The sequence below is a fragment of the Mugil cephalus genome, chromosome 11 (assembly GCF_022458985.1).
Source record: "Mugil cephalus isolate CIBA_MC_2020 chromosome 11, CIBA_Mcephalus_1.1, whole genome shotgun sequence".
Taxonomy (NCBI): Eukaryota; Metazoa; Chordata; class Actinopteri; order Mugiliformes; family Mugilidae; genus Mugil; species Mugil cephalus.
Window position 1 is genome coordinate 9,247,595 of NC_061780.1, and position 15,697 is coordinate 9,263,291.

At 43.9% G+C, this 15,697-nt stretch overlaps 2 protein-coding genes across 8 annotated transcripts; both read left to right on the top strand.

Annotated features, from left to right (window-relative positions):
* The first annotated feature begins 1,457 nt into the window (after nt 1-1,457).
* On the top strand, nt 1,458-11,709 carry pbxip1b (pre-B-cell leukemia homeobox interacting protein 1b). Of its 6 annotated transcripts, none has more exons than XM_047598005.1 (11): nt 1,458-1,608; nt 3,547-3,622; nt 5,033-5,105; nt 5,508-5,578; nt 6,038-6,395; nt 7,293-7,544; nt 7,680-7,703; nt 8,155-8,207; nt 8,518-8,631; nt 8,808-9,042; nt 9,192-11,709. In XM_047598005.1, the coding sequence occupies exons 2-11, from the start codon at nt 3,572-3,574 to the stop codon at nt 10,763-10,765; spliced, it is 2,805 nt and encodes a 934-aa protein (XP_047453961.1). In that variant the 5' UTR covers nt 1,458-1,608; nt 3,547-3,571; the 3' UTR covers nt 10,766-11,709. The 6 variants fall into 6 exon arrangements, with proteins under 6 accessions (XP_047453961.1, XP_047453964.1, XP_047453963.1 ...); XM_047598010.1 differs by having other exon boundaries at nt 1,459-1,608; nt 8,808-8,898; XM_047598008.1 differs by lacking the exon at nt 8,518-8,631.
* A 1,044-nt stretch (nt 11,710-12,753) lies between these two features.
* On the top strand, nt 12,754-15,447 carry LOC125015925 (protein S100-A11-like). Of its 2 annotated transcripts, none has more exons than XM_047598014.1 (3): nt 12,754-12,818; nt 13,637-13,771; nt 14,865-15,447. In XM_047598014.1, exons 2-3 carry the CDS (start codon nt 13,643-13,645, stop codon nt 14,997-14,999), a joined length of 264 nt encoding a protein of 87 aa, XP_047453970.1. In that variant the 5' UTR covers nt 12,754-12,818; nt 13,637-13,642; the 3' UTR covers nt 15,000-15,447. The 2 variants fall into 2 exon arrangements, with proteins under 2 accessions (XP_047453970.1, XP_047453969.1); XM_047598013.1 differs by lacking the exon at nt 12,754-12,818 and adding an exon at nt 13,289-13,468.
* Nucleotides 15,448-15,697: the final 250 nt, after the last annotated feature.

The window sequence follows — 15,697 nt, forward strand, 5'->3', positions numbered from 1 at the left end:
CCTACTTCTTCTCACCAACTGCCCTCTTTGTTGCCTCTGGTCTGGTCGCTCCCTTTCCTCTCCGGAGCCATGCACCCCCAGCGTCCTCTTCCCCAGGCGATGCCCTCCTCCTCCTTGGGACAGCACCTGAGGGACATGGCCATGGGCTTGGGACGGGGCAAGAACTTTCTGGGAGGAAACTTCGCCTACGGTTTCATCCAGTCGGTTAAGGAGTGCCTCTATTTCCTTCTGTGCTGCTGGTGCATCAAAGAGATCCTGGACTGACGGACTGAGACAGAGTACATCAAGTGGTAAAACATTGATTTTTCCGTTTTTTCTCCACTGGCTGCTGTACTTCCCACCAGCGTTAATTTCTTCAGAAATCAGTTTGGTCAGCATTGCTGTCAAAGCACTGGCAAGTATGAGTCTTGTTATGACTTACTAAAATCTTCATATCTTATACAGTAACATTTAATTACTAACAGCTGATGACCATATCGTAAAATCTTTCAAAATGTTGAAACTTTGTGTTTTTGTTCTTCAGTGTCTACAGGATGCACATTTGGGGCGTTCCAGGAAACACGCCTGCGCATTTCAAGTGGTTGCTGATGTTTATTGTGGGACTGGGTTGCAGTTTTCCAAATTCAGCCCTGAAGACCTGAGATTTCCCAGGGATATGGCACCCCTGATGTACCCCACTGTACAACACAACTGGTGTGGCAATGAATAAAGGAAGTGATAAATGGAAAGATGTTGTGTATTTGTGTGGATTCTTGTTCATTTGGTTTTGGATTTGATTCGATTTTTAACATATACTGAATAGACACTTAGCTGTTTAATGTGCCATTGATTGGAGTTACAGCATTTATCTAATTTGACAACATGTGCACCACTATATGGTTGTATTGTATTGTGTATTGTGTATTGTTGTAACATCCATTCAGCGGCCAATTCACAAGGTACACTTTATTGTGTTGACACAGTGCAAGAAAAGTGGTAATTCAATTGTGTGATCATTTTTGGAGGATGTAGCTTGTGGTGCTGTTAAATTGTACTGAATTAAACATAAAAGTGTTACTATTGTCTAGTCCAGCCTTTTGACTAAAAGGGGTTTGCCATAATAACTAAAAACATATGTCGGCGCAAGAAAATTTAATACGACTACAAACCATAGGCCCCAAAACCAGTTGAATAAACAGGCTTCTCCGTTATCTTAAACAAATGCTTAATTCCCTACTAAGATTAGTGGAGGTCATTAGTTATTATCTGTGTACTTAAGGAAGTAAAGGTCCCTTCCGTCTGGAAACAGCAAACGCGTTAACTCTAAGCGTCAAACACACCCTCAAAAATGTGTGTTTTCAGTCTCTTCATCACCTGCATGTGTCAGTCATCATGGGAGACGTCCCAGAGAAAGAGAGGGGGCGCTGAACTGCCATTGGTCAATCTCGAGGTCGAGGGGCGGGATCATTAGAACCGCTGACTGTGATTGGACGAGGCGCTGGTGGCTCGTGAAGTTCAGGAGGCATGTTCCAAGTTCCCAAGTTGGATGGGAAGAAGACTCAGAAGTGCCTCTGCCTGCAGCTGTATCTGTGACAAACTGTGAAGTCTGAAGCTAAGTGGTCGACCACGGTAAGAATGACCCGAATATGAGTTTAACTTTGCATCCTACTCTCGCCTTTTCTGTTGTTTGTTCTCTTTCTGCACCGCCGACGTCGTTTCACGTTTTCCTGGTTAGACCGTGGACTCATAGTTGAAGCCTAAAGTTGTTTTTTTTCTCAGCGAATAATGTTAACTTTTTTGTGCGTGCTACTTTTAAATCGTTGGTTATTCACCTCGCCCAGACTGACCGTAAACGAGAGTTTAACTCGTTTTATTTTTCTTTGAGTTCATCGCGACATGTCATTTCCTGCCTCATCTTGTCACACACACCTTTGCTTGAATTTGCATATATAACTCTGTGACCTGGCTGCCTTGTTGGAGATGCTCTGTGTAAAGCTAGTTTGAACTGCCACCCTGATGGGATATCCTGTAGTTTATTCTCTTGACCTTATTTGGTCAGTTTTCCCTGCAGAGCCCAAGATCCGCTGGTGTACCCATCCATGTATCTGCACTGTGCTCAGGAAGTAGCCTACACGCACATGTGTACACAAACTGAAGGCCCAGTGTTGTTTTCTTTGAGGAGGTTAAACTGAGACGAGACAGGGTGCCAAGTATCTGTTAAATATACAAAGTTAACACGGCACCAACTCCCAAAGCTTGAGCTTTAGAGTTTTAATTTGTTTACAGATGATGGAATAAGACCAGACAAGGCGGTTAAAACAAATCTTCCGATCCTTTTAAAACTGTCCTTAGAATACACAGCCGCGTCTGTTGTGTTCCCCACGGCCATCTTCTGCCTGCTCCCTCCCCTGTCTCTAGTCAATCTCACGCTGGCTATATTTAGCCAGCATCTATTTAAACCATTCCACTATATGCTCCACAATGCTCCTTGGGCCCGGGGCTAGATTCAGCAGACTTCTCGTGGGAGGCACTCGATTAGGAGACCTAAATTGCAGAGCTGGGAGAGAATTGAATTTGGGGAGTGAAGTGTGTCATTACTCAGACAATGTGGTATTAACTTAAAGGCCTGGTTCGTTCTGCATTTGTGGAAGGCAACCAGACTGTACGTGATAAATATGCATCTCTCTGTTACATTATATTATCTGGGGTTAGGTCGTGTGGAAGGAAAATCTTTGTAAAAATGTAATACCTCACACTTATATTTCGAGTGCAGCGGCAAAAACTCATTTATCTTGCTCTAGAACGTGCACTTCCTGTGCCGTGTGCAGTCGCACAGTCCACAGTCAGCAGTTAGCAGACATCTGTTTAACACAGCAGTGGCTTTGAAATGGACAGCCCGTTTTGCTGTCTGGATCACCGGAATAGTGGCGGCCTTAGTTACCCGTGTCTCTGCCAAAACTTTTCTCCGCTAGTCAAAAGCCAGGCTGACCAAGGGGCCCGCAACACACACGAACTACTAATGAAGGACTGAATGCTCCCGGACAATCAGACTTCCTGCCCACATGCACACACATTAGGCATGTACAGCACCTTACAGTAGGTCCTTTATTGGCTAGAGAGAGGGTGAGGCTGAATAACAGAGGCATGTATTCAAATCCTGTGCATGTCTAAACAGTGGATGTAAATTTCTTAAAGTGGCATCGCACAACTAGTGGCACCAGGCTAACTGTCTTTTCAGTAAGTGAACTAGTAATGAGGGATTCGCTGATTTATTTGCCGACATTGTTGACTGCCAGAAGTGAGATGAAAGTCGTACTAATAGCTAAAAAAGGCGTAGTAGTAGTAACTCAAAAGGCTTTTGCAGTAGTTAAATAAATAAACAAATAAATCTTTGTCCTGTGAACGAATGTTGTGTTAAAGATTTATTTTATTTCTTCTCGTTGAACCTTTCCTGATCATCTAATCTCACCATCTTCTCCCACCGCTCAATCCTCACTAGGGTCGCGGGTGTTGCTGGAGCCCATCCTTTCCTGATCATGTAATTTGTTACTTGTTGTTGTGTTGCAGGGACAGGCAGAGCCTCCAGGGGGCCATGTCTGGCGGCAGCGGTGCAAACAACAGCTGGACCATCGTCACTCCTGAGGTATCGTCACTCTTTAAAGAGCAAAGGAATATGTGGAGTTGCTGTGAATGACCTCAATGGAAATACGTTATCTTTTTTTTTTTTTTTTTTTTTTTTTTATAAGGAAAAGGCCTTGTCCCAATTGATTTTCTTTTGGGTCACCTGAATATGAAGTAGGATTCTATAATAAGCCCGACTGTTTTATCCGATTTAATGTTCGGTGGTGTCACTTTGTCACTAAACATCGTTAATAAGAGTCATTCTGAGAAATAATCCGGATATTCACTATGTTCACGTCAGCTCTGACTGTACAGACAATCATATCTAAATAATGCACTGTCAGGCCAAAAAAAAAAATGTCACACACTAATATTTTGTTAAGCTTCATTGAAGCTTCTGCAATATAATAATAATTTATTTCCATCCAGTGTTGCATATATTTTTCACTAAGATCTTGTACTGATTATGGGAGAGTCTGACCACTGATCAAAGTCTTCTCCAGAACGTCCCAAAGATTCTCAATGGGGTTCAGGTCTGAACTCTGTGGTGGCCAATCCACGTGTGAAAATGATATGTCCCTGAACCACTCTTTCACAATCTGAGCCCCATGAATCCTGACGTTTTCATCTTAGAAAATGCTAACGACATCAGAGAAGAAAAAAATCCATTGGTGTAATAACCTGGTCATTCAGTATATTCAGGGAGTCAGCTGACCTGATTCTTTGGTCATTATGACGCCCGACCTGGACCTGAGCAACTGCATCAACCCCAGATCATAGCACTGCCCCCACAGACTGGTACAGTAGACACTAGACATGATGGGGCATCACTTCATCTGCCTCTCTTCTTACCCTGATGCCCCATCAATCTGGAACAGGGTCAATCTGGACTCATGAGACCACATGACCTTCTTCCATGGATCCAGAGTCAAATATTTATGGTGTTTTTCTTCCATTTGATTTTACCAAACACTGAAGTGATCACAGGTCAGGATCAACCAGGATTTTTTTCCAATACATTTCTTCCTTTAAGACGATGGGTCCCCACTATCCTTCTGGTTTTTAACAATGAGTTTGACATTTTTTAACCCAATTTTAGGACTTTCTACAATCGCCTTAGATGTTTTCTCTCCTTGATGCATGCCAGTGATTTGACCCTTCTCATCATCATCAACATCTTTTCCACAACCACGGAGGCGTCTTTCCACATGGTTGTTTAGGAAATCAGAAGCCACTCACTGCATCAGTTGGGGTTAAATAACTTGTTTCCAGCTGAAAGATAATCACCCATGCAGTAATTATCCAATAGGAGGCTCGTACCTATTTACTTATTACAATTACATTTAAATCCAGATGGTGACTTTTTTTTTTTGGCCAGTCACTGTAGATGTGTCCAGTATGTGACTCTCTATCATTTGTCTCTTTGTGCTAGGAAACTGCTGCTGAAACCCTGAGGCCTTTGGCAGGGGATGGAGAGCGTCATGAGGAAAGAACAGCGGCAGCAGGTGTGTTCACGCTCTATTAAGGCACTATCTATGAGATTATTATTATTATTATTATTTTGTACCTCAACGTATTTAGTTTTATGTAATTTCTCTTGTACCTATTTTGTTTGTATTTTGTTCCACTGTAACACCTTCAGTTCCCTGAAGGGATAATTAAATCTTATCTTATTAATGGCACAGGGGAAATATATTTCCAACACACAGACCTGTTTTAATGTATAGCATTGCTTCTCTAATCAAATTAAATTGATGAAGTGAAAAATAAAGCCCCTCACTGTTTTCACTGGGGCAGGTGTGAGTGTCACTAGTCAGTTATTGCTCCATTTCAAGGATTCACAATAAGAATAAAATGAACAGCTACCTTAAATGCCTCCCGTCCTGTGTCTGTGCTTGATGAGCCAGGTCCTGGGGATGACAACCAGCCTGCAAATGATGCAGAGTCTGCAAAGAGGCTCCCTGTGGAGGACTGCCCGGTAATACACGAAAACACACATCACATTCTGTTACGCAGCAGCACCATTTGTTGCAAACCCTGTCTGAATATGTAGTTGGGAATTTGAAATGAAAGAATTCTGTCTGTCTGTTGATGCGTGGTTTGAGGGATTATTCATTTAAGAATGGCAGAAGAAGTGGACACAACTGTCCGTGTGTCCATAGCTGTGGCGAACACTTGATCCTGATTGAGCTGGCTGCGTTTCTCCAAATGGCTGCAAAGCTCTGACATTATCCTTCTAACTTGAAACTTACAGAAAAGGAGCTCATTTAAGTTGATGCCAGGCTCATGTGGTTTGTTGTCAGAAGTGTACATCGCTAAATAAAATGTCACGCAAAGGTTGTCTTTTAGAAAGAAAAAGGCTAAAAAAGTTGAAAAAATATATAGGTTGCCCCAAAACCTCTGACTGACAGTGATGTCCTGATTTTTCTATTTCCAGGTATCAGCGGAGCTAAGTGGAGACTCCAGCACGGATCAGCAGACCTCTGTGCCCACCATTGGCACTGATACCCTCATTCCTTCCACTTCGGATGTCTCTGGCAACTTGGCGCATGGCAGTGATGAAGCTAGCCAACCAAAGGGCCTACCTGAGGGCCTGGCACAGTTCAGCCCTGACCCGGATTCCTCCTCCGGTGCCTACACCCACATAACTCCCTCACCCGAAGAGCCCCCGGCCTCACCGCCGAGCACAGACACCCTTGGAGGCGGAGAGTTTCCTCTTGATGGGGAGGAGCTTCACCAAGAAGGGCAGGAGTCGGACCATTATCCAAAAACCACTGACTTGGGAAAACATGCAGGTATGACTTGAGTCACGTGATCGTTACATAACTCGAGGATATTTTTTATGTGCTCCTCATTGTAATAATAACAAAGATCATCACATGATGTTTGTCTGTGCTTTCCATCGGGTCTTTGGGCACTGAGCCAAATGTACCATTTGTGTTTGAAGTGTGCTTGGTGGAGCAGCTGGTTATGGACTTGCTCAGTATCTGGGCCAGGGGTTTGTCTGGAGAGGCTGTGGTTGGTATTAGGAGGAGAGCGCGATGTGACAGGGAAACTTTTCACTGCGTGACACCCCGCACAAGTAAATTGGCTTCAGAGGGACTTGGTCCTTGAAAGTTTTTTGCAGTGTGGTGACTTTGGTCCGCAGCTCTTTATACTGCTGCAGCATCAAAAAAAAAAAAAAAAAAAAAGATCCTTTCTTTGCTCTGTTCTGCATACGCTTGTTCTGCAAATTGTGCGCAGTGGCCATTTGTATTACCATTGCTCTTCGGTAATAATAACGATGCAAATTTGAAAATTGTTTGAAAATATGAAATGTTCTTCACCTGGAGTTCCAAGAAGAAGAATTTCAATCACTTTGTAATTTATTCAGCTTTTAAGCATTATTTGTGCAGTTTATAAGAAAGTACCGCTAAAGAATAAATAAGTCGTACCTCTGTGAGAAGTTTTGTCAGACTAGTTACAGTGGCATGGCTGAAGGGCTAACATTCACTGTGTAAGCGGAGGAAAACAATTTGTGCCCAATAATGTGCAACAACGATGCATAAAAACAAATGTCAGAAAATAAGATTGACTAACAAATCCTATGAAATCGTATGTAATAAATTATCTGCTTTTTTTCCAGTTTGTGTTCATGAAATAAGTGAAACACGTTTGTCATAACAACGGCTCCCCTACTGTTCTGTTGACAGCTCCAGACTCCCCCGTGGGTGACTCGGACGCGGGTGAGGAGAGGACTGAGAAGACGGGAGAGGAGGGAGAGTCGGGGGTGAGGAGGAGGAGGTCTCTCTTGGCCGCTCTGGAACAGATTGGACGGAGAGAGGAAGAAATAGAGGAAGAAGAGTTTCACATGCCGCAACGGGATGACGACAGCGGCTTCACTTTGAACAAGTGCATCCTGGGCGCCGTCATTCTCGTGGGCCTCGGCACCATCTTTTTCTCAGGTAGGATAAACATTCAGTGTGTGCTTTCTGGCTTAATGCTATTTGAGATGGATTTTTCTAAACCAAATAGTAGAAGGTGACTGTGCGTTGACTAGATGAAGAGTTCCCCGAGACTTAAATGTATCAAACCTGCAGGTGTCTTCATGGACCTGGATGAGGGTAGGGTTTTTCTGCGTGTTGTTAAGTGCACACCTCTGTTTCTTCCTCGGCCACAGCATGTGTGTCCATGTCTGAGTGTGCATGCCAAAAAAAAAAAAAAAAACTTTGCATCTTTCTACAAAAGATAAGAGCTTTTGCATAGAGTTTTACTTGCTGATGTCAAAAGAAAACTTTGTAACTCGGATGTAAACTGTGTAAACTGTGAAAGGAACGTTGAAACAAGAGTTACAAGGTTTTCAACCAGCAATTAATATACTTTCCCAGCCTTTAATAAAGTGTGGATTTGTAATGAAACTCAATGATATAAATGCCTTTTTACATGCTCAGCTGTAGGTGCACGTTAAACTGTGATATTTAATAATGGGTTATGCGGTATGGAGCTTTTGTGCGTTCTTTTGTCAGTGTACTGTATTATGCACGCCGACATTAAGTTCTGCATAATGATTTGCAGAGAGTGACTATGGTACGAGGGAGCTGAAAGATACCGAGGTGCCGGGAAAACAGGTCAGTCTGACGTCTCCCTCTAATCTGCGTTCTCTCTCCTCCAACTTTTATTCATCATACATGCCGTTTTGTGTACCCGTCTTACAGTACAATGAGCGCCAGAATATAAAACTTTTAGTGCGATACGCTTAGCAGGCCTCCCACCGCATTGGCGACATTCCTGCCATTGTCTACCAGCTGGGCTGCTTTTGTTTTTTCCCGTCTCATCAACACATGCACCTCGCTTTCTTCGCGACCACCCCGTCTGGCAGCAACAGCCACCTACAATCCTGCGATTGTGCGTTACACTGTGTGTGCAATTTGTTGACAGGAGTGGCGTAATCCCGAGGTTCCTCCGCCCGCAGTAGACGCCGACAGTTTACAGCTTCTAAATAAGCTCGCTGAAGGGAACGAGCAAATTTCTGTGTTACAAGCCCAACTTCAGGTGTGACTCCATTCTGTCTCTCACTTCATCTCTGCTCCTCAATGTGTGTGTGTGTGTGTGTGTGTGTGTGTGTGTGTGCACATACACCACTTTGTTTCTGTGCGTAAACACGCCAGTAAGTGTGTAATTCTTTTCACAGAGCCCTCTTTTTCTGTTCTTTTTTTTTTTTTTAACAGGCACAGAATGAGGAGCTAAAAGTAGCCAAGGGACAGGCAGCAGTGGGAGAGAAGGAGCGCCTGCGGTGGGAGGAGGTGGAGAAGGAAAACAGTAGGTTGAAGACAGAGATGGCATCTCTCCCTGTCCTTCAGAAAGAGAACAAGAGGATGAAGAAAGAGCTGGAATCTATCCCGGCCCTACAGAAAGAACTAGAAACTCTGAGATCCACTCTGACTGAATTAAAACTCTCCTCAGGTACAAAGGGAGGAGGTAGGGAGGGGAGTAGAAGAATAATAGTTGTTAGAAAGCTAAGGAAAGTTTAGTCGTTCTCTTCTTCTTCTTACTTTTGGTTAAGTGAACACCTCGCTCTTTGTGTTTGTATTAACACTTGGTGTCTCTTCCAGCACCCAGTCAGACTGCTAAAGAGCCTGTGAAGCCCGCTACGTCGCCCCCAACTGGCCAGCCGGAGGACGGCAAGCAGGCCCCAGCTGTACCTGCCGAGGACGAGGCTAGGAAAGAACTGGGTGACCAGAAGGAGAAGAAGAAGGATGTGAGGAAGGATAAATATGATGTGGGAAAGAAGACGGAGGGGAAAGAGAAAGAAAAGTCTGCATGGAAGGATGGAGAGAAAAAAGAACGTAAAGATGGAGGTAAAAGAGAAGGAAAGAAGGAAAAACACGAGCAAGAAATGTACGACAACGAGGGAGTGAAGGAAAGTAAGCAAAAGAGGCAGAGTGACGAGACAAAACAATGGAGGGAGAAAGACTGGAAGAAAGAGAAGGCTAGGGGTGATGGAGGAAAGCCGTGGAAGGATAGAGAAGTTAAGAAAGAGTGGGGAGAAAAGAGTGAAAAAAAGGAACGGAAGGAAGAGAAAGACAGGAAAAAGGTGAAGCATGAGAAAGTGGATGAAGGTAAACAGTGGAAGGGTAAGGAGGAGAACAAGGACTGGAAGGGAGGGAAGGACCGTGGGAATAGCCACAAGGTCAAGGAGGAATGGAAGGGAGAGAAAGAATGGAAGAAAGTGAAAGACGGCTTCAAGGAAAGTGGCAAAGAGAAGTGGGAAAAGAAAGACTGGAAGGAGAAAGGAGAGAACAAAGAGTGGAAGAAACACACGGAGTGGACGAATAAAAATGACAAAGCTCACCATAAAGAAGGAAAAGGGCAGGGTGAAAGGAAACAGTGGGAAGACGGCAAAAGCTCTGGGAAAGACAGAACGGGGAAGGATGAGAGGAAACAGGCGAACGAGTGGAAGGTGAAAGATGGAAAACATGAGAAGGAATGGAAAAGGAAGGATGAAACCAAGGAACAGTGGGACAAGAAAGAAGAGGACTGGAAAAGAGGACAGAAAGAGAAAAAGCTGCATGGAGACGGAAAAAAAGATGGATCAAGCTCCCAGAAAAACAAAGATGTGCACAAGTCTGCTGGTAACCATGGCCACAAGGGAGAGCACCTGTACGCCGAGCAGAAGCCCTCTCACACGCACCGCAGACCCTCCATGGGAGAGCCGGAGTACTGGGTCCAGCAAAGACGCCGCCTCCAGCACAATCCCAAACCACGGCAGCAGTGCGACTCGCCGGAGAGCTGCGCCCGCGCCGAGCGGCTGCTCCCCGTCCCCTTACCCGAGTTTGAGGCCGTCCTCCAAACCTACCTGGCCAAGGCAGAGGAGGCGGGAGTGGAGGAGTCCAAGAGGGAAGAGCTGCAGAAGCTGGCCACCGAGTTCTTCAAGGATGGAGTGTTTGTTCACGACCAGATGAGCTTCCACGATTTTGTCGAGGATTTGGGAGATATTCTGGAAGACATGGTGGAAGGGGACGAGGACGAGGAGGACGAAGAGGAGGACGAAGACAGCGCCTTAGAGGAAGAGATGGAGGAGTTTGAAAGGGAAATAATGAAGAAGTTTGCAGCGCCGGGAGCTGGAGAGAAAGAAGAGAAAATCAAAGGGGAGTGGAGGAAGGAGAGCGGCCAAGGACGTGGCTGATGAAATGATGGAATTGATGGATCTGTCAGAAGCAGCTAAGAGGAGCGGGGGCGGTGGATCAAAAGGGAACATTTCAAATCAAATTCGACCACAAAGCTTCAAACGTACACATTTATCCACTTGTCATCCTTTCTGCAGGACGGTTTGTTTTGTATTACCACTTCCATCTGTCACTCAACAAATGTTTGTATTTTCCATGCACGTACATAGAACACAGCGATATAGGAAGGGCTCACATGTACGTCAGACCGTAGTGTTTTTGTAAGGGTTTCTGTGCACACTGCTGCATTCTCCTTCTGCTTAAGACAGAGTAGACCTGTTGGACTGGGTTGGATGTCTCACACTGGTATTTACTTTATTCAAACACGCCACTACTTCCTCTGCAAACACTGTCGAAGTCTACTCACTGATCAGGCCTGCACCTACAGTACGCCATATTTATATGTTACTTAATTAAGCTTTATTCTTAACTATTTTATTTAATTAGGCTTCAGCAGATTAGGTGAATACTCCATGCAGCATTTGAGAATTCTTTATTGATATTTTGATGTTTGTACATATTGCATTAAACATGTGTTCAATAACTTGCTGAAATTTAGAAGTATATATGTAATTTATTTTAGAGATGCTGGCATAGTTTGGAAAAAAAAAAGAAAACGTATCGGAGGCACATAAGATATTGACGCAATGTGTGTGTTTCCTTTCGGGTACAGAACTCTTGTCGTGCACTAAAATGTCTGTAATAATTGTTTTACTATGAATGTAGCATTTGTTTATGAGTACGTTGGCGAGGGTAGAAAGTTTTGTATGTTTACCAGTGAGTTTATGAAATGTAGCCTGATGTTGAGGCAGAGCCACATGCTCTGTGAACTTTGAATGTTTGGGAGTTGGTGTTTTTCCGTTGTCACGAGAGAAAAAATAATAAATTTAAAGCCTCCCTGTGATGAATTGACTGGATTTTGTTTTCTTTCACCTGATCTGATCATTTCATCTTTAAAGAACACCGACAGGAAACAGTCAGTAGTTTCAAGTTACTGCTGATTTTTTTTATTTAATCTTAAAAATTCTGAAAGGAAAATTAGAGGTGAGATCTTTACTTTTATCAAACATAAAAGTGCATTACGTTTATGGTTGTTATAGCAACCAGCTTCTCAGTTTCTGTTTAACAGTTATTACAAACTCGGATTGGCCCTTTCTGTCTTCTTCCAGGGATGTGCTACTTGTTTTCCTTTAGAATCATCTAGGTCTGTGAAACGCCAACCTGACCAGTGACACCAGAGGAAAAGGAAAAGAGGGTGAGGTTGACACGACGGCGACTTTACGTTATTCAGTATCAGAGTCTGTTGCGTCAGTCAATCATTAAGCCTGTGAGTGGAATACTGACCTGGTTAACTATTTAGCTTTGTCCATACGTTCCTCTTTATGGTGTTGAACGACTGCTACAGTACAGTTTTATTATATCCCACAAACTGGAACTCACACAGCACCCAAACATTTAATGCATGCTTAACACGCCCCCTGACTCCTCTGTAACATACCTCATAAAGTCTGTGAATAGAGGCACCTGCAGAAAATATCAGTTATAAGACACTCAGTAGTAGCTGCTCCCCGTGGAAAGTCTTGATGCACTTCCAGCACTGAATAGAACAGAACGCTCTCTTAAGATATTTACTTTGTGTTGCACTCTCCTTCAATGGTGACAAAGGGGATAGAATGAGGAGAACTGTGGACTACTGGGTAGAGATATAGACCGATCAGGCATAACATTATTATGTCTCCCTTGTGCCTCCAGAACAGCTGTGACCCATCAATAGAGAGAATATTAATGGGCCTCCTGAGGGTTTCCTGTGGTGTTTAGAATTTGGAGGCCAGATCAACACCTTGTGCTGTTTTTCATGTTTTTTTTTTTTTTGCTCTTCCTAAACTGTTTTTGTGTGTGTGTGTGTGTCTGTGTCAGGCCGCATCCTGCTGGGGGTGGCTGCTGCAACCAGGGAGTGCCATTGCTAAGGAGTGGAGGTGTCTGGTCTAGTCTACTTGGGTGCTACGTGTCTTGGTAATGTCAACATGAAAGTCCAAAAGCTTCCCACCAGAACATTTGACTGTCATAAGACGGCCAGTGTTATTCACGTCTCCCTTCAGTGGTTTTAATGTTTTGCCTGATTAGGTGTGTTTATGTCACACAGTTGAGAAACAAAACTTGAGTGTGGAAATGTTTAATCAGACGGATGTGCTTGTTGGCAGTAACTGTTTCCCTAATATGCCTATTGTGCACATCCTGTCAGAGCCTGGGCTTCAATATAAATTAAAAATAATATGACTGTTTTGTGGAAAACCCCCAGTGCCTCATTCTGAAAAGTTTTTATAACACGGGCCGTATAGTTATATCTGATTTACTTCTTTCTTTTTGCTCTCTGCAGCATTTCCAAACACAAAGAGGGGGAAAGATTGGGCAATTGTCTGTAAGCATTAAAAATGCAAACTATTTACGCTTGTTGTACATTTAACCCATCTTTACTCCGGTTTCCGTGACAATATTATCTAAAAATGTAGCTCTGTCATGGAAAAAGGTTAGTGGTTTAGGGCGAAACGTGGTTTATATTTTACCGGCTGCAATGATTTATTTTCTTTACCAAGAGAGGTAGGCTAGAAAAAGACAAGGAAGACTTGTTCCCTCACAGCACACCTACACACATACCTGAGTCGGTGAGTCTCCAACATCTGTCTCTGCAGATCTGGTTCATTATGCTGCCTCTTTTTGCACAAATTTATCTTTCATCAGACTGTGATCCTAATTTGTATCAGAACTGAGATGATTTTAGGAATTAATATCATGATCAACCTAAGACTTAATGTTTCCTCTGTGTCTTGAAGGCTGTAATGGAGTCTGCCATCGGTGTGCTGGTGTCCCAGTTCAAGACGTACTCTAGCAGCGATGGTTCTTCTGAGACGCTGAGCAGAGAGGAGTTTCGCAGACTTGTCACATCAGAGCTCCCTAACTTTGTCAAGGTAAAGAGTGTGAATTTAACAAACAGATTAGTGTTGAATTTGTACTGTTGCACACTAGGTTGAAGATTTCCATTCAGCAATCTACATCCAGACATTTGAATTATTTTGTCCTTTGTGTCAAAGAGCTGTTAGACCATTATTGCCTGGATTTAGGGTTAAGATTAGAATTAGTTTGAGGTCCTCACAAAGATAGCCACACAACCGTGTGTGTCTGTAACCCAGCGCTGAACCGATCCAACAAAGTGTAGCATACGCTGAAAGCCTCAACTTTCTTCGTCCTCTGTCACCTAGAACTTCACATTAAATACCAAAAACACAGCATATTTTGACGATGTCCTCAGCTGCCAGTTTAAAAGACACTGGTCAACTACAGCTACAGTATTTTCAGCACTAACAGGAAGACCGGGTTTGCCTGCAAAACGGCAGTCTCGAAGGGGCACAGCCTCGCTGAAATGGGTATCATCTGGAGACCACATTGGATGTTTTTCCTGTGAGCATGTAATTACGTGTTAGTCATCTCTTATTTATGTAGCAGACTTTAACGGTTGTGGCCTTGTACTGCACCTTTGATTCATATCCAGTACTTAAAATATCCTTCTCTTTCCACTCCAAAGATTATCTATCTCATATTCGAGTGGGGTACAGGCTCTTCTGTGGCCTTTTTATAAGCAATGAGTTTGTCATCCAGAAAGACACTTCTCTCCAGTGCCCAGTCTTGCCTTCCTGTGGCTGCGTTGTCTGCACTCTGCATGCTTAACGAGAGCACAGTGACAGAAAGTTGCAGTTCCTGAGGCCCTACGAAGGATACAGGGCTGCGTTTCCAACTGTGGAAAATTCCACGTTTCTATTTGTATCGCCGTGGCCACTAGATGGTGACAGAGTCGTAGATTCTTGTGCCAAACCTCCGCTGCCGAAGTTGCACAAATGCTGTAACTGTTGTGTGCGCCGGTGATGTCGGCCTGCCTCTGTCTATGTCTCCTCTCCCCACACACATAACCCAAAACGCACCAGAGTGTCCTTCACCTCATGTCAGGGTTGTTGTTTTTTTTGTGTCGTTGTTGTTTGATTAATGTGTTTTTCTGTTTCTCTCCAGAACGCAGGGGACCCTGCTGTCACTGACCAACTTATGAGCTCATTGGACAAGAACAATGATGGAGAGCTCAACTTCCTGGAGTTCTGGCAGCTGATTGGGCATCTCGCAAGCAAGCATGGCGGGTTCAGCCAATAGAGCGTCCTCGGATGAGCAGTAGCTGTCTGTGTGTCATGGAGTTAAATAATAATAATAAAAAAAAGTTAATCATCCAAATGGAAAACACCCTGAAGTTTGTTTCTGCTGCGGAATGCTGCCTCGTTTCACCCTCTCTCTTACAAACAGATGCCAATCAGAGTCGCGGAGTACTGTTGGACAGTAATAGCACTATTCGAACCAGTCTTAGCCCTGACCCAGCGCGCGCACACACACACACACACACACACGCACACTATTCCTTGCGGTTTTGGGCCAACAGTGCAGTGAAGCTGCAGTGTGAGAATGCATTGTCTGAAAACTGGGAATAAGTGTGAGTAAGCATTCCTGGAAGTCATCCTGCCCCTCCAGGACACAAACAGAGGTGTGGTCTCAGCAGATCATGAGTTGGAGTTTCAGACTGAAAAATAAAAAGCTTAATGAATTGTAACGAATGCGTTTGTGTTGTCTTATGTCTGGGCACGTATCTGTTAGTTTATTATCTTATGCCTCTTTTTGTCCCCATTGAACGCTATCTTTCCATGCTTTGAAGAGTTTCAGGGTGTGGCTCCGAAGCATCTGTCTGTTGAGGAAAACTGTGAACACGCGCTTACCAACACGAGCGCCTGTTATTACACGTTTGGAGAAATTGTGCCATGGAGGAAATGTAGAAACGCACGTGCAAACGCGCAGCACGCAGG